General features: G+C 44.6%; 1 protein-coding gene across 3 annotated transcripts; it reads left to right on the forward strand.

Moving 5' to 3' along the window:
- Window positions 1-1,427: 1,427 nt before the first annotated feature.
- SKA1 (spindle and kinetochore associated complex subunit 1) lies at window positions 1,428-22,062 on the forward strand. Of its 3 annotated transcripts, XM_029061682.2 has the most exons (8): window positions 1,428-1,488; window positions 4,446-4,536; window positions 6,804-6,928; window positions 8,819-8,910; window positions 10,875-11,012; window positions 11,989-12,158; window positions 14,980-15,096; window positions 21,841-22,062. In XM_029061682.2, exons 2-8 carry the CDS (start codon window positions 4,449-4,451, stop codon window positions 21,846-21,848), a joined length of 738 nt encoding a protein of 245 aa, XP_028917515.1. In that variant the 5' UTR covers window positions 1,428-1,488; window positions 4,446-4,448; the 3' UTR covers window positions 21,849-22,062. The 3 variants fall into 3 exon arrangements, with proteins under 3 accessions (XP_028917515.1, XP_028917516.1, XP_001509072.2); XM_029061683.2 differs by lacking the exon at window positions 14,980-15,096; XM_001509022.5 differs by lacking the exon at window positions 21,841-22,062 and having other exon boundaries at window positions 14,980-16,974.
- The last annotated feature ends 438 nt before the right edge of the window (window positions 22,063-22,500 follow it).

The following is a 22,500-nucleotide window of genomic DNA, read 5'->3' on the forward strand; positions in this document are numbered from 1 at the left end:
TATCAGTTAGCTCTTGGTTCCTTCCTAATCCCCATTCCCCCCATTTTCACCTTAAAAAAAACAACACTTGCAAGTTGAATAATATTGCCATTAATATAGTGGCTCCGTCTGTCATGTCTATCTCTTTCACCTATTTCAATCAATCAGCATGGCTCAGTGGAAAGAGCCTGGTTTGGGGAGCCAGAGGTCATGGGTTCTAATCCCAACTCTGCCACTTGTCAGCTATGTGGCTTTGGGCAAGTCACTTAATTTCTCTGTGCCTCAGTGACCTCATCTGTAAAATGGGGATGAAGACTGTGAGCCCCATGTGGGACAATGTGATTACCTTGTATCCCCCCAGCGCTTAGAACAGTGCTCTGCACATGGTAAGCACTTGAGAAATGCCATCATTATTATCAATCAATCAATAGTATTTCCTGAGCATCTACTAAGTGTACAGCAGATTAGTTGGGAAAGTACGTTGTAATTAGCAGGCATGATCCCTGATCCTATAGGATTTTATGAAATTTTTTTTGCACTATTTTGAGTTTTGTTTATAGTGTATTACTCGGATCTTATTTTAGCTCTCTGGTGAAGGGCATAATGACTTTTTTCTAGTATTTTTCTAAATGAACAAAGGCTATCCAAAAAATCACGTAATTGGGAAAAAATTTTGAGAAAAATGAATGAACGAATAAATGAACATGAATGAATGAATGAATGAAGGCATGAACGCATGAATGAATGAATGAATGAATGAAGGCAGGAACGCATGAATGAATGAATGAACGAACGCATGAATGAATGAATGAACGAACGCGTGAATGAATGAATGAACGAACGCATGAATGAACGAACGAACGCGTGAATGAATGAATGAAGGCAGGGACGCAGGAATTAATGAAGGCATAAACGCATGAATGAATGAATGAACGCATGCATGAATGAATGAATGGATGAACGCATGAATGAACGAATGAATGAATGAACGAACGAATGAATGATTTTACGAATGAATGAACGAATTAATTTACGAATGAATGAATGGTTTTACGAATGAATGAACGAACGAATTAATTTACAAATGAACGAAAGAATGGATGAACGAATGAACAAACGAATGAACGAACGAACGAATTAATTTACGAATGAACGAATGGACGAACGAACGAACGAACGAACGAACGAACGAACGAACGAACGAATGAGTGAATGAATGAACGAACGAACGAATGAATGCGTGAATGAATGAACGAATGACTGAATGAAAGAACGAGCGAACGACTAAACGAACGAACGAAGGCCAGAACGCTAGAACGAACGAATGAATGATTGAGGGCAAGCCCGACCTCAAGATGGCGCAGCCGCCCTCGGCGGAGCGTCCGTCACCAGGGAGACGGGGCGGGAGATCTCGCGAGAGCCCACGCATGCGCACAGGCCGGGGTTGGGGCGGGAATTCCAACGGCCGCTCCTCGCTCCCGCCGCCGCCGCCGTCCGTCGCTCGGCTCCGTGAGTCCCTCCTCCCCTGAGCGTTCAGTCCTTCCGCCGGGCCTATTTATTGAGCGCCTACCGTGGGCAGAGCGCGCTGGACTCGCCGCGGGGGAGGGGACGGCTCGGCAGCGATTCACTCCCTCCCCGGGCTTCGGCGGCCGGGGGGGGCGGGGGGAGGGGCAGTCATTCAGTCAGCATTCATTCCTCATTCATTCATTCACGCGATAGTATGGATGGAGCGCCTACTGTGGGCAGAGCACTGGACTAGGCGCTTAAAAGGGACAGTTGGGCAGCAGAGAGAGGGGAGGAGCAGTCATTCTTTCCTCATTCATTCATCATTCATTCCTCATTCATTCATGCAATAGTATGGATGGAGCGCCTACTGTGGGCAGAGCACTGGACTAAGCGCTTAAAAGGGACAGTTGGGCAACAGAGAGAGGGGAGGAGCAGTCATTCTTTCCTCCTTCATTCATTCCTCCTTCATTCATTCATCATTCATTCCTCATTCATTCATTCATGCAATAGTATGGATGGAGCGCTTACTGTGGGCAGAGCACTGGACTAGGCGCTTAAAAGGGACAGTTGGGCAGCAGAGAGAGGGGAGGAGCAGTCATTCTTTCCTCCTTCATTCATTCCTCCTTCATTCATTCCTCATTCATTCATTCACGCAATAGTATGGATGGAGCGCCTACTGTGTGCAGAGCACTGGACTAAGCGCTTAAAAGGGACAGTTGGGCAGCAGAGAGAGGGGAGGAGCAGTCATTCTTTCCTCCTTCATTCATTCCTCCTTCATTCATTCATCATTCATTCATTCATGCGATAGTATGGATGGAGCGCTTACTGTGTGCAGAGCACTGGACTAGGCGCTTAAAAGGGACAGTTGGGCAGCAGAGAGAGGGGAGGAGCAGTCATTCTTTCCTCCTTCATTCATTCCTCCTTCATTCATTCATCATTCATTCCTCATTCATTCATGCAATAGTATGGATGGAGCGCCTACTGTGTGCAGAGCACTGGACTAAGCGCTTAAAAGGGACAGTTGGGCAACAGAGAGAGGGGAGGAGCAGTCATTCTTTCCTCCTTCATTCATTCCTCCTACATTCATTCATCATTCATTCTTCATTCATTCAGTAGTATGGATGGAGCGCCTACTGTGTGCAGAGCACTGGACTAAGCGCTGGGAAGGGACAACTGGGCAACAGAGAGAGGGGAGGGGCAGTCATTCTTTCATCCTTCATTCATTCCTCCCTCACTCATTCATTCCTCATTCATTCATTCAATAGTACGGATGGAGCGCCTACTGTGTGCAGAGCACTGGACTAAGCGCTGGAAATGGATAACTGGGCAACAGAGAAAGGGGAAGGGCAGTCATTCTCTCATCATTCATTCATTCCTCCATCATTCATTCATCATTCATTCACTCAATAGTATGAATGGAGCGCTTACTGTGTGCAGAGCACTGGACTAAGCGCTGGGAAGGGACAGTTGGGCAACAGAGAGAGGGGAGGGGCAGTCATTCGTTCATCATTCATTCATTCAGTAGTATTGATGGAGCACTTACTGTGTGCAGAGCACTGGACTAAGCGCTGGGAATGGACAATTGGGCAACAGAGAGAGACCATCCCACGAGAAGCAGCGTGGCTCAGTGGAAAGAGGCCAGGCTTGGGAGTCAGAGGTCCTGGGTTCGAATCCCTGCTCTGCCGCTTGTCAGCTGGGTGACGTTGGGCAAGTCACTTAACTTCTCCGGACCTCAGTGACCTCATCTGCAAAATGGGGGTGAAGACTGTGAGCCTCACGTGGGACAACCTGATGACCCTGTATCTACCCCAGCGCTTAGAACAGTGCTCTGCACATAGTAAGCGCTTAACAAATACCAACATTATTATTATCATCCCCGCCCAGTGACGGGCTCACGGTCTAAATGGAGGAGACAGACAGAACCCAACAAAACAAGACAACATCATCAAGATAAATAGAATCAAGGGGATGTATTCATTCAGTGGCATTTATTGAGCGCTTACTATGTGCAGAGCACTGTACTAAGTGCTCGGAATGTACAAATTGGCAACAGAGACGGTCTATCTATAGAGACAGATAGAGATGTACACCTCTTTAACAAAATAGGGTAATCAATAATGTATACAGGTGAGCACAGTGCTGAGGGGAAGCAGAGGGAAAGGGGAGCTCAGTCTGGTTGATCACTGATCATCATTGATAATAATAATAATGTTGGTATTAAGCGCTTACTATGTGCAAAGCACTGTTCTAAGCTCTGGGCGGGGGTACAAGGTGATCAGGTTGTCCCTCATGGGGCTCACAGTCTTCATCCCCATTTCACAGATGAGGTAACTGAGGCCCAGAGAAGTGAATCATGTTATGATGTTGGTATTTGTTAAGCGCTTACTATGTGCCGAGCACTGTTCTAAGCGCTGGGGTAGAGACAGGGGAATCAGGTTGTCCCACGTGGGGCTCACGGTCTTCATCCCCATTTTACAGATGAGGCCACTGAGGCACCGAGAAGTGAAGTGACTTGCCCAAGGTCACACGGCTGACAAGCGGCAGAGCCGGGATTAGAACCCACGACCTCTGACTCCCAAGCCCGGGCTCTCTCCACTGAGCCACGCTGCTTCCGATCAACCAGTGGTCTTTACTGAGTGCTTACTATGTGCAGAGCACTGCTTTAAGCACTGGGAAGGGTACCACAACAGAATTTAGCGGGTTCGTTCCCTGCCCCTAATGAGGTAGGTCCTTCTTGCTCCCAGGCTGGCGCTCTATCCACTAGACCACACTGCCTCTTGGGACTCATTTCGGTGATCTGTTTGGGAAAGCCGAGAGAAGCGCGTGACTTTGGCAGGCCTCCTCACCTAGCCCAGCTGGTCAGATGTCGCCCGCTGCCCTCGCGCTGTGTCTTACAACCTAGTAAAGCCAAGAGGAAGGGGACTCACTTTGCATTTCGTGTGGATTCTTTCTCCCGTTAGGGTATGGGTTCTTCAGACCTAGAAGACTTATGCTCCCACATCAACGGAAAGATTTCGAATATAAAAAAAACTCTACAGTTAAGAAACATCGGTAAGCCACGTCTTCCTGTAGTTTCCTTTTGGATGCTTCAATCCGGGGTATTGGGGCTCCCTCCCAAACGAACCAGGCCCGGGGAGTCAGAGGTCGTGAGTTCGAATCCCGGCTCTGCAACCTGTCAGCCGTGTGACTGTGGGCAAGTCACTTCACTTCTCTGTGCCTCAGTGACCTCATCTGTAAAAGGGGGATTAACTGTGAGCCTCACGTGGGACAACCTGACGACCCTGGATCTACCCCAGCGCTCAGAACAGTGTTCTGCACATAGTTAGCGCTTAAAAAATGCCCACATCGTTATTAGTAGGTTACGCAATAAGGTTAGGGAAATGAGAGATGAGTCAGGAAAAGCTTTTGGAAGAGATGCGACTTTTTTCATAGAGCTTTGATGATGGAGAGAGGGGTGGTCTGCCAGATGTGAAAGGGGAGAGAGTTTCAGGCAAGAGGGAAGAGCCAAAACCGTGTGTGAATGCTATGACTACTTGTCCGATATTGCAGTGCAGGTGAAGAAGGTTGGGCTGGGCTCTTCACCGCATCCGGCTGGTAAAAATCGAATCGTATAACCACTACGATATTTACTTGGAGCTCAAGAGTCCAGGATTTAATTTCTATTCTGCCTGTATTGTACTCTCCCAAGCACTTAGTGCAGTGTTCCACACACAGTAAGTGCTCAATAGGTACCTTTGATGATGATGTCGAAGGTGTGAGCCAAAGGTCAACAGCGTGAAAGAGGAGAGCGAGGCACCGTGAATAGCTTGGCATTAGAGGAGCAAAGCTTATGGGATGGGTGAGAGTGGGAGAGGAGTGAGGATAGATAATGGGGAGAGAGAGAGAGGGAGCAATCAATCATATTTATTCTTAATGTGTGCAGAGCAGTGTACTAAGCGCTTAGGAGAGTACAATATAGTAGAGTTGGTGCGCACATTCTCTCCCCGCAAGAAGCTTACAGTCTACTGGAATTGGGCAATCACTGAAGGTTTTTGAGGGGTGGAGAGCCGTGTGCAAACCGTGTTTTAGAAATATCCGGACAACCGAGGAGAGCAACAATTTGAAAGGGGAGAGATCCAAGTCAGGGAGGCCGGCAAGGAGACCGATGCGGTAGTTGAGATGGGTTAGGATAAGTGCTTAGACCAGCGTGGGCTCAGTTTTGGATGGAGATGAAGGGACGGATTCTAGATTATGTTGTTAAGATAATCGACTGGATTCCCGGATAGGCCAACAGGTCAACGGCGTGTGAGCAGCCGCACGCACATCCGCCAAAAAATAAAGTTGGGCCCCGCTGGATATTGTCTTTACATTTTAGTTGGCATCGTCGGATGTACAGTTGCCTGTATGACAGGGGCAACCTCCCTGAGTGTGGCAACCTCTCTGTCTTGTCTTATGCTGTGCGACATCTCCGACCCATAGCGATGCCACGGGCGCATCTCTCCCGAAACGCCCCACTTCCATCTGCGACCATTCTGCTAGTGGATCCAGTTTTCTTGGTAAAAATGCGGAAGTGGTTTACCGTTGCCTTCTTCCACGCAGTAAACTTGAGTCTCCTTCCTCGACTCTGTCCCACGCCGCCGCTTCCCGGCACATGGGGAGTTTTGACTTGTAGCTGATGGCCTTCCGCTCGCTAGCCACTGCCCGAGCTGGGAATAATAACGTATTTGTTAAGCGCTTACTATGTACAGAGCACTGTTCTAAGCGCTGGGGGAGATACAGGGTAATAAGGTTGTCCCACGTGAGGCTCACAGAGAAGAGAAGCAGCGTGGCTCAGTGGAAAGAGCACGGGCTTTGGAGTCATGGCTCATGAGTTCGAATCCCAGCTCTGCCACTTGTCGGCTGTGTGACTGTGGGCAAGTCACTTCACTTCTCTGGGCCTCAGTTCCCTCATCTGTAAAATGGGGATGAAGACTGTGAGCCCCACGTGGGACAACCTGATTCCCCTATGTCTACCCCAGCGCTTAGAACAGTGCTCGGCACATAGTAAGCGCTTAACAAATACCAATATTATTACAGTTAATCCCCATTTTACAGATGAGGTCACTGAGGCACAGAGAAGTTAAGTAACTTGCCCACAGTCACACAGCTGACAGGTGGCAGAGCAGGGATTCGAACCTATGACCTCCGACTCCCAAGCCCGGACAGGCCTCGGCTTGACTCTTCCTCCCGCAGCTGAGACTGGTAGAGGACTGGGAACTCTCCAGGTGTGGTCCTGAGAAAGGAAGCTCGCTGTAGAGTTGATCTCACGATTTATTCAGCCTTTATCTCTGTTTTAATAGGGCAGGAGCCATCCTTGAAGGCAGTGCTGAGTAAAATAGGATACGAAATGTCTCTTCTAAATGAATTTTTAAACAAACTGGAGCTGGAAGTTCAACGTCAAGAACATCTGAGGAATTCCCTTAAGGTAAACAAAAATGTTTGTCTTTTAAAAATAATGCAAGCCTAAATTTTCCTTTACCTAGCAAGCCAAGAAAAATGATCTATATTGCAAATGGAGCAGGATTTAGCTTTTTCATTTTCAAGAAAATAGCAAGAAAGTGAGCCCCCCTGACGGACAGGGACCGTGCCTAATTCCCACCTGCGTATTTTCTCCCAGCGCTTAGTACAGCGGTCTGCGCACGGCAAGCACTTAGCAAATACTATTATTACTACTACTAAACAAGTAAAAGAATATTCGAGATTGACATTTAAAACAAGATTAGATAAGCGATTTGCTTGGATAGGAGAGATTCAAAATGGGCAAGTTTCAGGAAGGTAGGAATCGAGGCACTTGCAAATAACAGCAACCACAGTGCATTAATGGTTCATATTTAGGTGACCCATATCCAGGCACCTCCACCATCACGAGAATCAGTTTGTCCTTTGAGTCTCACCCCAGCCCTGTAAGACTGATGGAAATATTCTTATGTTTTACTATTGCCCTCATCCCTAATCTATTTTAATGTCTGTCTGTCCCTGAAGACTGTCAGCTCCTCGTGGACAGGGAGCAGGTCTATCAACTCTTGTACTTTCCCGATCGCGTAGTTCAGTGTTCTGCGCACAGTGAGCGCTCGTTAAATGCCATTGTTTGATTGAGTGACTATAGGTAAACTGCTGTCTACTGGCCATATAATAGTTGATGATAGGGTTGTGGTCTGATTTTAGAGCGGGATTTGGATTAGAGCAGTCCATCCTTGTGTTTACTCCAACTTCTCTAACAGTACTTGACAAGCTCTTATCAGACAAATACCAAAATAGTAATGGAAAATAGATTTCAGGCCCCTTATACTATCACTGGGGGAATCATCCCTCTGACATTGTCGAATGGGCAGGGAGGAGGATACTTTTTTTTAATACTAATACTTTGTATTTATAGAGAGCTTAATTTTTCCAAAGCACTTTCACGTCAAGGGCTTTCCCACCCCTCTAGACTAAGCTCACTTGTGGGCAGGGAATGTGCTTACTGTCGTATTGTACTCTCCCAAGTGCTTAGTATAGTGCTCTGCACACAGTGAGCACTCAATAAATACGATTAAATGAATGAACCAATCAATTTTCTCAGTTTATCCTCATGATATGCTGATGAGAAAGCGAGAAGACATTATTACCCCTATTTCACAAAGGAGGAAACTGAGGAACAAAGTGTCTGAGGTTATGGAGCGGGCCGGAAGTAAGACTGGGCAGAGTTAAAGTTTAGGTGGACTTTTTTTTAATGGTATTTGTTAAGCATTTACTGTGTGCCAGGCAGTGTACTGAGTGCTGGGGCAGACACAAGCTAATCAGCTTGGACAGTCTGTGTGGGGGTCACAGTTTTAACCCCCATTTTGTAGCTGAGGTAACTGAGGCACAGAAAAGCTAAGTGACTTGCCCAGGGTCACACAGCAGACAGGTGGCGGAGCTGGCATTAGAAGCCAGGTCCTTCTGACTCCCAGGCAAACAAGATTTTGCTTAGATTAAGAAAATATGTGACACCTCAAGTATTAAATTTAGTTTGGAATGATTTGAATATTTGACAATATTCAATACTGAATGTTGAGATCTGATTATATTGTTTGTGCCCTGGAAATTTCAGAGGAAAAATAATTTGCAGTCCCCAAACTTCAGAATATTAAGTCATTCTTCTTAACCTGCCACATTAATTCTGTAAACTATTCAAGTCTACCAGCTTCTTAGAGATTTATCATTTCCTACTAGCTGTTTTGTTACCTAGCTATTCCGTGACACTTCTTCAGCTGTGTCTGGACACACTTTTAGAATCTTTCAAGCTGTTCTATTTTAAATCGACCGTAAAGAGGACGATACTTTTTATTTTTAGGAGCTCCAAGAATCTATTGAAGGAGACTATAAAGAAGTAGAGCACCTCAAGGAAAACGTTCCTCCCCATCTTCCCCAAGTAAATCAAAGTTGGTAAGTGTATTTGTGTTGATGGTGAAATTTCCGATCAGTGGCTTTTACACGGTTAAAATAGAAGCAAAACTGCATGCTGCATGGAGGTGTAGTTACATCCTTCAGTTTTACTGGTAGTTAATGTCTTGGCAGTGTGGAGGGGGAGACCGTCATAATCAGAGACTTAGAAAGATCAGCTACGCAAACCTGCGTAAGAAAGTTTAACAGACTGTGATCATTCTTTTGGGTTTCATTATCTGTATGACTGAATTGTGTCTATCAGCAAAGACTTTTAAGACCCTCGGGAGACAAGTAAGTAAGGCTTCTGGGAAGCAGTCTGTTTTTTTTTTTTTATTTAGAAGGGCAACCTCGAGTTCACTTTAAAATGCCTGGAATCAAGAGCTGCTGATTTGCAGTAGGAGATTTCCAACTTTAAGGGCCACCTGCTTAGTCAATTTTTTTGATTTCTCAGGTGTTTATTTCCGGGCACAAGGGCTCGAACCTTAGGGCCCTGCATGTACTAGGTGCTGTATAGAACTTTAAAAAAATCTTGGTACTTAATTGCGGAAAACTTGTGGTCCAAATGGCTACAGTGTATGAACCTACTACAGGTACAAATAGGGGAAAGAAAAAAATTCAGGAAAGACGGATCTCTGTGTAAATACGTAAAATATTGAAGTTTTATTGTAATCTTCCTGCGTCTAGTTATATTAAGAAAAAACATGAATTTTTGCTTGGACCATTCACCGGATAGACTGCTCTACTTTCAGGCTGGCAAGTGGGTATGGTTGGATGGAGCAGGAGGTTTCAATAGTGAGAGGAAGCAGGGGAGTCATCAGGAACAACCACATGGTTAGCAAAGCCCCGAGGATCAGGGAAGGAGAGACGGAAGGGGAGAGAGCCCTCAAAACGACTCCAAGGAGTAGAGATGGAACCAGAGCTAACTGGGTGCAGAGCACTGTACTAAGCGCTTGGGAGAGTACAATTCTTTAGTGTGGGTAGCCACCATCCTTGCCCTCAGGAGCTTACAATGTAGCAGAAATTCAGGGAGATGGATGCCATCACTCAGAAGCAGTTTTTCCCTTCCTTTCCCCTCACTCGTTTACCATCCAAATCTTTGCACACACTCAAACTCAGGTACTTTGTGCACACATCTGGGACACCCTGCCCCGCCTCTCTCCCATCCTCCCTCGAAAAGAACGATAAACTTACCCATCCAAACATCTTTAGCTTGAGCAGCCAGAGCAGCAGCAGCACCAGTGAGCGAAGGGAAGTGTCAGAGCAGCTACGGCTCCTTCCCTTGCTTCTCCAGTTCACTCCTCCCCGAAGACACCTCGATGAATAAGTCTTTCCAGCTCTGTCAGCGTGGATGAATGTTTCTGGGGAATGGAGTTGGAGAGGAAATTAGCACATTTAAGCGTATATTTTGGCAGTCTTCCTCTAGGAAGCAGTGCTGCAGGAAGTTCATTCATTTGTTTTTATTGAGCGCTTACTGTGTGCAAACCACTGTACTAAATGTTTGGGAGTTGGAAGGGGCTGTGTAGGGAAAGCTGGGTAAGTGCATGAGCATAATAATGATGATGATGGTATTTGCTAAGTGCTTACTATGTGCCAGGTACTGGGGTGGATACAAACAAATCAAGTTGGACACAGTTCCTGTCCCACATAGGGCGCTCAGTCTCAATCCCCATTTTACAGATGAGGTAACTAAGGCACAGAGAAGTGAAGTGACTGTCCCAAGATCACACAGCAACCAAGTGGCAGAGCCAGGATTAGAACTCATGACCTTCTGACTCCCAGGCCTGTGCTCTATCCACTACGCCCTGCTGCTCAGATGCGCATGAGGGAAGCAGCACGGTGGTGGATCGAATAAAATTAGCAAATGATTCAATGTAACAATCTTGAATAGCTCATTTCCAAGCTGGATACTTCTGGTATCGGGATGTCACCTGTTGATCTAGAAACGCTCTTAACTTATCCTGCAGCAGTGCGGGACCCAATGTGAAAACTGAAGAACAAGACCCAGTGGCAGAACCTGGACATACAAAGAAATTGTTAAAACAGCAAAAAATGATTAAAGAAGCCTTATTAATAACTGCGGCTGAATTCAACACTGTTCCTGCGTAAGTATGCTTATACTTCTTTAATATCAGGCTCGCGTGATTTCAGCTAGTTTTAGTCATAAGACTTGCTCGTATTGATTACTGTGAATAGCGGGTCACATGACTTGAATTTCTTGCAAAGTAACACAGTTGCTGTTTTGTTTAAAATAGTAGGGCCATTTCATCAGTATATTTTTGAAATATAATACCTTTGAAATTTAACGGGTAAGACCATACCCATTACAGGATTTTATTTGCTTAAATTCAGATAAGGAAAAGATCATCACCAGGGGTGTTTATTAACTGCCAACTGTGTGCGGAGCAGTACATTAACTGCTTGATAGAATTCACTAGAAACAAACGACAGTGCCCTCATTTTAGGGATTTTATATGTAATTTTCCATCAGTACATCTGTCGTGGCAATTTCATTTCAAAAATATTCTTTCGTTCTGTTAGGAGTGACTTTCATTTTGCTGTACTCTTCTCTGGGATATTTAAGGTGGATATTCATTTTAGGGTGGGAATAGAGTTTATTTTACGTCGGGAGCTCGTGGGATTGACTGCTTTTCTGACCACTCCACCTCTTTTCTACTTTTCACCCGTTCTCCCTCCTCTGCTCTGGGGACAATGTGTGGGGGAACCAGGACTGACCTGTTATGGCATTGCTTATCCTCTCAAAATGATAGGATACCATTTTCGATTAAGAATGGCAGAGACCTCACCAAGTAGAACACCTTTATCACTTGGGTAAGCGTATGTTGATATGCTGCCATTTCTGTGTATTTGAACATAGGTTGAAGCTTATGCTTCATTGGTTGCTGATCTGTAATTATTCCTTTGAGGGCAAACTATCTGTATTTAAATGAGAAAATGGTCCCAGCCTTATTCTGTTAACTACCAAATCCAACGGGATACAGTTATTTGTCATAGAAATTGAAGTATATTATAAATACCACTATCTTTATGACCTTTTTTCAATCTGGGGCTTCTTTTAAGGTATATGAAATCTCGTTTGACATACTGTCAGATTAATGATGTTGTTCAAGAAATCAACAAGGCAGTGACTAGTAAATATAAGATTCTCCAACAACCAAAAAAATCTATGAGTTCTGCAGTCAGAAATCTCTACCACAGATTCCTTGAAGAAGAAACCAAGGATACTAAAGGTACGTAATGTGACTTACTTGGAAATATGGCAAATTAAAACATTAAACTAAAACAGGGAAGGGAAACCATTCCCCTGATAATAGCCATTAGAAGAAATTTTTCCACATCTTGATCCTTTACACTAGAAAATACTGCCTAGTCTCAATTGCCATTATGAGTCAGTCCAGAAATGTAACTCTAAATATAGATCAATAGAGATCTATTCTATATTTGCCAATATCAAAATCTGTCCCTCTGTAGCGATATCTATATATTAAATCTCTCTTCCAGCACACCATTTCTGAGTTAATCGATCATGTTTTTTAAGGCTTAAGGAAGGTTAAACTATTTAGAACCAGTGAATTCCTTAGTTTATTCTTCAGAGTATATCAGTAGCCGGTAGAGATTGTGGAAAGAGCTTCAAGAAGGGGATTGAATCTCTTTTATTGATTAAATTAAAAGATTGAATTCATTTAATTAATGCTGCGAAGTATAGCCTCACAGGGACTCCAGCTGGCTAGGTGGTCTCTAGCCAGTTGACCATCTTGATGGAGAAGTGTTTTGGGGGAGTTGGGGAGTTTTGGGAGTTGGATATGTCTAAAGGTGAATGGCCATTATTAATTAATAATTACAAATCATCAAACATCATCATGGCATGTGTTTCGATCCGCTCCATGCTACGTAAATATGATCTGATTAATGTTGTGGAATATTACTGCGAGTACTTTGTACTTCTCCATGGTGAATCCTCATGCATTAATGGAGTAAGAACTGAAGCCTCATCTTCAGAAGACAAATGTTGGTCACAATTACTCTTTCAGGTCACACATTACTCTTGGGTAAATGGAATGCTTCGTGAAGAAGCGCTCAGTTAAACCTAGTACCTCAGCGTTTCCTGTCTTTGTGCGTCAGGCTTTTCCAAGGAGCAGGGCCTCTGGTTATAACCAATTAATCGTATTTATTGAGTGCTTACTATGTGCAGAGTACTATAGTAAGCACTTGAGAGAATACAATATAAGAGAGTGGGTAAACTCGTTCCCTGTCCTCCCTGAGCATACACTCTAGAGTCTACAAGGGGGAGACAAAGATTAATATAAATAAATTACAGATATGTGCATAATAAGAATAATATGATGATGATGATGGTATTGGTTAAGCGCTTACTCAGTGTCAAGACTCTTCTAAGTGCTGAGGTTGTGTCAAGCTAACCAGGTTGGACACAGTCCCTTGTTCCACATGGGGCTCACGGTCTTAATCCCCATTTTACAGATGAGGAAACTGAGGCACAGAGAAGTTAAGTCCAAGGTCACACAGCAGATAATTAGCAGAGTCGGGATTAAATCCCAGGTCCTTCTGACTTCCAGGCCTGACAACTAGGCCATGCTGCTTCCTAGGCCATGGGACTTCCTAAGTGCCATAGGTCTGAGGGAGGGGTAAATGAAGGGAGCAAATCCAAGGACAAGGTTGATGCAGAAGGGAGTGGGAGAAGAGGTGATTAGGGTTTAAGAAAGGGCTCTTGGAGATGTGCCTTCAGTAAGGCTTTGAAGGTGGGGATATGTCTAAAGGTGAATGGCCATTATTATCTAATAATCACAAATTATCTAATGTTCTGCTGTTGAAAGTCCCGTAATCAATAAAACAAATCACTAATATAGTTCCCCAAACCAGCTCTAACCCCAGAAATTGAAGTTGTGTTGATTTTAAATTTTAGAAACGCAAATCAGAATTAGTTGGTGATTGACTTTTAAGTTTTAGGCTATCTGCCACTCCTCCTGTCCGTTCCCAAAATCTGCCTCAAAAATTGATGTCAGCCTGCCTACCTGGCTGACAAAAAACCATGGGTTTGCTATTCTCGTTGTGGGCAAGGAACACGTTTACAGAGTCTGTTATATTGTACTCTCCAAGCGCTCAGTACAGCGCCCTGTACACCATGAGCGCCCAAAAAATATGATTGATTCTACACTCGTATTGGCGGCTTTGTCAGCCCACGTAGCCTGTCCTGCTTCAGAGGTAGAGAAGGCGAGGGATGGTGCAGATGAGATGGCGCAAAAGCATTATGAGGAGGGGTAGGAACAGACTGATTCCTCTCTGAGCCCGACGGAATGGCAGAATGTGAGTCCCCCGTGGGAGAGACTGGCGGGGAAGGCGGAGTCGCCTAGAATGAGCCAGTGGTCATTCAGTGGTGGCAAGGAGGAGCAGGGGGTGGGAAATTTGCCCATGATGGAATAGGGATTTCGCAGGCCTCACCCACGAAGCGGGAAATGGAACTGGAATGTGTTGAGCAGAGAGTGGGATGCGTAAGTCATGGCGAAGTCCTGACCCTCGAGGACCGCGGCTTCCAATTCCTGGTTTTGAGGGACTGTAGCTTACAGTCCCTGGTCCTGAGAACGTGCAGAAGTCAAAGGGAGGAATGGCACGGTTTCTTGAGCCGACGGGCCACAGTGCAGAGTTGAGAGAGAGAGCATGATGAGGGGAGGGAGTAACGCCCCCCGAGATTTCGGAGACAAAGCGGCGAGGGCGGTCGATCCTCGGAACTGGAGAAAACGCCGGGTCAGAGCCTCCTTACTAGGCACGTCACTAGGACCTGGTGGTGTAATTTGAAATTTTTAGCAGTCTCTTGTTCAGGATACATCGAAGGCATCTCATTGAATAACTGGCACTATATAGCATTAGATCATATCAGTAAATGGATAACTTCAGTGATACAAAAATGACTTCTCTTGCAAATATGAAGGTTCCATCCTGTCAGAAAACACTGTTATGCTAATATCAAAGTATTAATGCCGATTGTCGGAACAGTTTATTGTTTGGTAACACTAATGTAAACCTGTCTATTTTCAGGTCAGTTCTTTATAGTGGAGGCCGATATAAAGGAGTTCACTAATCTGAAGCTCGACAAGCGGTTCCATGTGATACTGAACATTTTGCGGCACTGTAGGCGACTGTCAGAAGTGCGAGGTGCAGGACTTGTCCGTTACGTTATCTCCTAACATGTCCCCGTCATTTTCCTCATCACCTTTGACCATAATGTTTTTATCAGCGTTTTTGCTACTTTTTTTATTTTAAAATAAAAGCAACACTTGCTGGGGTACCTTTGCATTTACAAATAGTTGAGGAATTTAAACTTTGAATCTGGTTTTGCTTAATAAGGAGGAAGTTTTGAATAATAAACGTGATGTTTATTAAGTGCTTACGAAGATCCAAAGCACTGTTATATTGTACTCTCCCAACCACTTGGTACAGCACTCTGCATATAGTGAGCGCTCAATAAATATGATCGATTGATTCTACACTTGTATCGTCGGCCCTGTTAGCCCACGTATCCTGTTCTGCTTCAGAGGTAGAGAAGGTGAGGGATGGTGCAGATGAGATGGCTCAAAAGCATTAAGCGTCACGTGGGGGCTAGGAGCAGGCCGATTCCTCTCTGGGAGTCCAAGGGAGTGGCAGAATGTGAGTCCCCCTTGGGAGAGATTGGCAGAGACTGGACTTGAACTTTGACTCAGCCTTGCTGATTCCTCAGGAAACCTTGTGGTCTGTAAAAATTTTAGCACTTACCTAGCAAAGCATTAAATTTGGGTGGAATTTTTTCATGAACCCTATTTCCTGATTACCTAGAAGTAAAACATACCGCAGTGATCAGTAAACACAAATTTTCTTTACTATCCCTTGCTTGACTCGTTATTGAGCGTTCATTTTCTTTTGCTGGGTAACTGGTGCAATTACCGGTGAATATTTTGAATGCGAGATCAGGGCAGCATCTCGGAAACCTAAATAATGCAATTTCCTTTCCTTCTAATAGGCTCAGCAGTTGTCGAAGGGACTGCTTTGTAAACATCAAATGTTCTGATTAAAAAGATTCGTTGGCATAGGTATACACCATTTGCTTAATAGATACCGCTGGTTTAATCACTAGTAGTTTAGTTGGGAGGCAGTAAATTGGACTAATCTCTGGAAATAATGTTGTCTTTTCCATTTCAAGTAAATACTGTGGAAAAATAGTGAGAAATTCAAACCTGTTGAATAGTAAATGACTACAGTTCTTAGCTCTGTAATTTTTGGCGAAGACTTTCAGAACAGTAGTCTCAACAAGGATGAGTTCAAACTGACTGGAAAATAAGTTTGCAAGATTCAAAAAGTGTTTTAGAAACAGGCATGAGAACAGATTCTGCATATTTATGGTAGTTCAAAGAAATAAGGGAAGGACTATGAACTGTACCACCAGCTTGAGCAACACAGTCTCAAAAAATGTGACTTCTTGTGGTTTTTGATTTGTCCGAATTGTCATTTTGAAGAGATCTGGTCCTCATCCTTTTTTGCGTGTTTTATTTTAAAAAGACTCTGATCTTTAGAAAGAGTAATTCTTAAAACAAATTTGGCCATGATTCAGATTGGATCTAGCCTTTCTAATCTGGCTTCGTGTATCATAAAAGGTATTAATCCTGTGATATGAAACTGCCTGGTTGGATTGTAAGTACTGCTTACCATTTTAATATTTTCTCTGTGGGAAACTGATAATCTTAATAGGCTTTTAATTAACTAGCATGCCCACTTTCTATTTGGAGCAGAAGAAGTATTTTGGCTCCATCTCCTTCACTTTCAGATTTCTTTTCCTGCGTTTCCAATTTTCCTTGCCTTGCTCCAAGGAAAGCCTCCTACCCCCTTGTGGTTGAATGTAGCTTTTTAGACCTGAGACTTTCTGGCTCAACTGCCGACTTCCAGACTTAATGAAATACTTCAGTTTAGCAACAAATCTTTAAAAGCCAAATGTATTGCCTTGCTACGCTGGTTAATAAACATCCACCTGATTTTGGGCTTTATCAAGCTCTTGAAACGTCAGTAGCGTTTTTGTTCAATTGGTAGCATTAAGAGCACATCGTTGTTGAAAATACCGAGAAGGTTCTTCTACTGGAAACACTGGAAGCATCAGAAACTAAAGATTATGTCGATTAAAGCATATTACCATGAGTGGATCCCCACCATGATTATTTACAGTAATTGAGAGTCTTCAGTGTGCAGGTGTTGAGAGATTTTCTACAAGTCTACCATGCTCCCTGCCTTCAAAGGAGTGAACAGTAGAGTGAACTAACTTCCCCTTTCTCTATTTCCATCTCCATCTAAAGTGCCCATTCTTCCCTCCCAGAAGCAGCACCCCCTTATGCCATCTGGCAGTCTAATCTTCCTGTCTTTTTCTTCTCTCCTGTGGGCTAATCATTCATTTGTTCATTGAATCGTATTTATTGAGCGCTTACTGTGTGCAGAGCACTTTACTAAGCTCTTGGACAGTACAATTCAACAATAAAGAGAGACGATCCCTGTCCACCCCGGGCTTACAGTCCAGAAGGGGAATCTGTCCAATTTTGTCCGTCAGCCAGTCGATAGTATTAATTGAGTCCTTACAGTGTGCAGAGCACCAGGGAGAGTGCGTATAATAGTAAACAGATACATTCCCTGCCCACAACAAGCTTATTCATTCGACCTTATTTATTAAACACCGTGTGCAGAGTACTGTACTAAGCAGTTGGAAAAGTCCAATACAGCTTACAGTCTAGAGAGGGAAAGGTGAAACCACAAAAGGCAGGTTTATCTGTTGGCGGTGTGCAGTATGCTGGTAGTTAATATAGTACGCTATCTCTCCCTTCTATAGTGTGAGCCCGTCATTGGGCAGGGATTGTCTCTATCTGTTGCCGAATTGTACATTCCGAGTGCTTAATAATGTTGATATTTGTTAAGCGCTTACTATGTGCAGAGCACTGTTCTAAGTGCTGGGGTAGACACGGGGGAATCAGGTTGTCCCACGTGGGGCTCACAGTCTTAATCCCCATTTTCCAGAAGAGGTAACAGCTGAGGCACAGAGAAGTGAAGTGACTTGCCCACAGTCCCACGGCTGACAAGTGGCGGAGCCGGGAGTAGAACCCATGTCCTCTGACTCCAAAGCCCGTGCTCTTTCCACTGAGCCACGCTGCTTAGTACAGTGCTCTGCACATAGTAAGCGCTCAATAAATACCATGGAATGAACGAATGGATGGTGAGATAGTACATAATGTCGTCTTTGCCCTCCCCAAGCTGCACTTTGGATTGCAATTTTGGAGTTTTTGAATCTACTTTTCTAAAAAGCACGCTCATATTGCCCTCTAGTGGTTACAGAGATTAAAGAGCAGGAAAGTGAGGGGTAAATAAGAGCACTGTACGGTACAGAAATGAGCAGGCAGACTCACGATTATAATAATGATAGTATTTGTTAAGTGCTTACTATGTGCCAAGCACTGTACTAAGCCCTGGGCTAGATCCAAGGTGATCAGGTTAGTCCCTGTCTCACATGGGGCGCAAAGTCTAAGTAGAAAGCACAGATGAGTAAACTGAGGCACAGAGAAGTTAAGGGACTTGCCCAAAGCCACTCAGCAGGTAAGCGAGAGAGTCAGGATGAGAACCCACGTCCTCAAGCCTGGGTTCTTTGCCCTAGATCAAGCCGCTTCTCTACAATACCACCGGGTTAGGTTCCTTGAAATTGTGGTTGTGTCAAGTGGATATATCATAATGTGTATTTTATGAATTAGGATCCATTTCAGAAGCAAGACATTTTTGGAAAGGTTTCAGCAGATATAGCTGGTTTCACATTAACTGCGTTGTGTTTTTTTTTGTCAGTTTGCCCCCATGACTTCCCTCAATCTCAGTTCTCCGACCCTCTCCTGATGTAGGCTTTTTTCTGCTTTCCCTCCTAGTCTCCTCTCATCCTTCTTCTGATTATTAAAAATAATGTTTTGGTGACTGTCAAATTAAAGGTCTCTAGCATCAGGTGGTCTTAATGAATAGGGAAGTGGGGGAGATGGCAAGGGATTGAGGGGTGCCCATCCCCAAAGGTTGGACATTGTGGATTTCCCCAGGCAAATGGAAATTTTCACCCAGAGAAGATCGAGAGGCCTTCTTCTTTTTCCCAATGCTGAGCATTTCCTGAGGTTAAACCACAACTGAGATGGTGAGGAAGGGAGGAGAAGAGGGGAAGGGTGACACCAGGATAGTGGGTGTCAACAGGCAGATGATACTTAAGTTTCCCACCTCCTTGATTTGGGGCTGGGACTGCAAAGGTTGTGGGCTAGACTATTCTTCTAGGAGCCTTGGCCCATGTAAGCATGAGGAAGAAATTCCTGTGAATATATTCTGGGACCATGTTGGCTCTTTTTAATGATAATAATGACGGCATTTGTTAAGCGCTTGCTATGTGCCAAGCACTGTTCTAAGCGCTAGGGGGGATAGAAGGTGATCAGGTTGTCCCACGTGGGGCTCACAGTCTTAATCCCTTTTTAAAGATGAGGGAACTGAGGCACAGAGAAGTTGTGACTCGCCCAAAATCACACAGCTGACAAGCAGCCGAGCCGGGATTAGAACCCAAGACCTCTGACTCCCAAGCCCGGGCTCTTTCCACTGAGCCAAGCTGCTTGCTGACTAGAATTTAGCTTGGAGTCCACTGGGATTCTCAGCTCTTTCTCTGCTCTATTGCTACCTAGCTAGCCTAGCTAGTCATTTCTCATTCTGAATTTGGGTTGTGCAGTGCTTGATTACTTATTGGATTTCATCCTGATCTTGCAGTAATAATAATAATAATGGTACTTGTTAGGCACTTACTACATGACAAGCACTGTTCTAAGCACTGGGGTAGATAATAATGTTGGTATTTGTTAAGCGCTTACTATGTGCAGAGCACTGTTCTAAGCGCTGAGGTAGATACAGGGTAATCAGATTGTCCCACGTGAGGCTCACAGTTAATCCTCTTTTTACAGATGAGGTAACTGAGGCCCAGAGAAGTTAAGTGACTTGCCCACAGTCACACAGCTGACAAGTGGCAGAGCCAGGATTCGAACCCATGACCTCTGACTCCCAAGCCCGGGCTCTTTCCACTGCGCCACGCTGCTTCTCGTGATAAAATTTAATCACGTTGGATCCAGTCCCTGTCCCGCATTGGGCTCACACTCTTAATCCCCTTTCTTACAGGTGAGGTAACTGAGGCACAGAGAAGGTCACACAGCAGACGTGAGGCAGAGCTGGGATTAGAACTCAAGTCCTTCTGACCCCTAGGCCCTTGCTCTATCCACTACACCACACATTCCACATTATCAAAACTACTTTTAATTTTATTCTTGACTTCCAAGTTGCATAGTAGCTTTTTGCATCCCTAGAAGACACGACTAACAGTGGAATCACTTATGAGACGGGCGGTGATTGAATAGCAGAGAAGCAGCATGGCCTAATGGCAAGAGCACGGGCCTGGGAGTCAGAGGACGTGGGTTCTAATCCCGGCTCCGCCACTTGTCTGCTGTTTGACCTTGGGCAAGCCACTTCACTTCTCTGTGCCTCAGTTACCTCATCTGTAAAATGGGGATTAAGACTGTAAACCCCATGTGGGACAACCTGATTTCCCCAGAGCTTAGTGCTTGGCACATAGTCAGTGCTTAACACAGGCTATCATTGTCATTATTATTATTGTTAATAGGCCAGTGGGTGATCTGTCATCTTGGCCACTTTACGCACACAAAAAGGGAGTCCCTTGTTGAGAGGAGGAGTTCTCTTCTTGGGAACTTGACTGATATTTAGAGCGGCATCCGGGACCGCTCTGGGAGTCATTTCATTTCCTTCCCCATCATGGTTGGAGCAGGCCCCCTCCACTCACATGGAACTCTGGACCTGGTGAAGAGGTCGTTGTTTTGGTAAGTCGGAGCAATTCTCCCGAGGGTATCAGAGAAGGGTAGAGCCAGAGAAGGGTTCACGAAACATAAGGTCCCCAGCTGCAACACCGTAACCTGGACGTGATCCGACGCGGCTCGGAGCGACACGGCCATGTATTAGTTTATATCATAGCTGTTTTCCCTTCGGGACTCTCAACAGAGTGATCTGAATTCTCAAATCTCCATGTAGCCTCATTTTAATTTGCACTTCTCAAGTTCTCATTCACTTTCTCCGGGTGACACAAATGTCTCCTGTGAATAACACTTTTTATTCTCTCGAAAATAGGGTGTTTGCGGTGCCTAGCGTTTTTCGCCTCCTCGTCTCGTTCGTTATGAAGCTTTTGCTCCTAAAGTGCCACTCCTTCCTTGACAGCAATATTCCTCTCTGGTCTATCCTCTGCAATTAGCACCCAATTTTCAATTGGAATGCAGCACTCCCTGGAGTTTAAATAAGATATTTCCTCCTTCATACTTGCTTTTGGTTTCCAAATTTCAGTTCCCCATATAGCAGGCGTTTGCTTATCCTGCTGTTGTTCATTTTCCTAACGTGTCCCACGGTGTAGCCGTGTCACGGTGAACATAGCCGTGATGCCGAGAGACTGGCTTCGTTCCGGAACCTCATCGTCCGTGATCTTGTCTTGCCATTTAGTATTGAGGATGGCGCTCGTCAGTGATGCTGGTGGAACTGCTCGAGGGGTCAGATGTGGTCCCTTTGCGGGGTCTGGATCTCTCAGCTATGGAGTAGCCTGGACAACACTACAGTTCTGTAGTCCTACAGTGTGGTCTGAAGGTTAATACATTGCTGTCACCATGCTCTGACAATCCTCCAAAGGATGTGGTGGCTTTCTTGATTTCGTCTGTACTCGTCTGTCATTTCGGTGTTTGTCAGCGTGCCGCTACCTGGGCAACAGGATTCTGTTAGCCAGATCTCTCTCCAGTTAATTGTCCCATTAATTCTAATTGATTCTTCTGCTTTCTGCACTAGGAAAATGACCCCGAAGCAATCGTAAACCCCAAGAGATCCTCTGTGGCCTACTGGATAATTTTGTACTTCATCATCATCATCTTCATAGACATTCAATATTTATTAAGCACTTGTAAGTGCCTTGGACTGAATTTTCCCATCTTCTGAGGGCACGGTTTCCCCTCCCTTATCACAACCCCCTCTTACTTTGATGAAGAAATGCTTTAAAGAGCTTTAAACGTGTCCAGTTTTGTGGTGTTTGGGGAATTTGCAATCGAAGCAGACTGGATGAGTGCCGCATTAAAAGAAAAAAATGCCCAGAAGCATTCATGTTGACTGAGCTTTAGCTGAATCCTTTGATGAGCGGTCTAATTAGGGAGAGTTATTTGAAAGACGGTTTGTTCTGGGCTACCCAGGCAGTAGAAACCTAAAATCTATCTCACCTGCATTCCCCATGTAAACAACCAATAATTTGGACCACAGCTATTTAATGTTTCTGGTCTCCAAAGTTTAACTGAGGAACAAAGGAAACCATCACAGACGTTTTCAAAGGAACAGTTCCACGTTTCATAACGCCAGAGGATTAAGTGAATAAATATCACTTATTCATTAAAATTGTATGAATGAAAAAAAAGCACACCTTCCTATGATTCCTTTGATTCAGGACTCTTTACTGGCGGT

The sequence above is a fragment of the Ornithorhynchus anatinus genome, chromosome 3 (assembly GCF_004115215.2).
Source record: "Ornithorhynchus anatinus isolate Pmale09 chromosome 3, mOrnAna1.pri.v4, whole genome shotgun sequence".
Classification (NCBI taxonomy): domain Eukaryota; kingdom Metazoa; phylum Chordata; class Mammalia; order Monotremata; family Ornithorhynchidae; genus Ornithorhynchus; species Ornithorhynchus anatinus.

Excerpts from the sequence above, each read along its gene's own strand:
- SKA1 (XM_001509022.5), top strand. The coding sequence starts at position 4,449 with ATGGGTTCTTCAGACCTAGAAGACTTATGCTCCCACATCAACGGAAAG. Across the intron at positions 6,929-8,818 it reads ATCTGAGGAATTCCCTTAAG|GAGCTCCAAGAATCTATTGA; the intron begins GTAAACAAAAAT and ends TTTTATTTTTAG. Across the intron at positions 12,159-14,979 it reads AGAAACCAAGGATACTAAAG|GTCAGTTCTTTATAGTGGAG; the intron begins GTACGTAATGTG and ends GTCTATTTTCAG.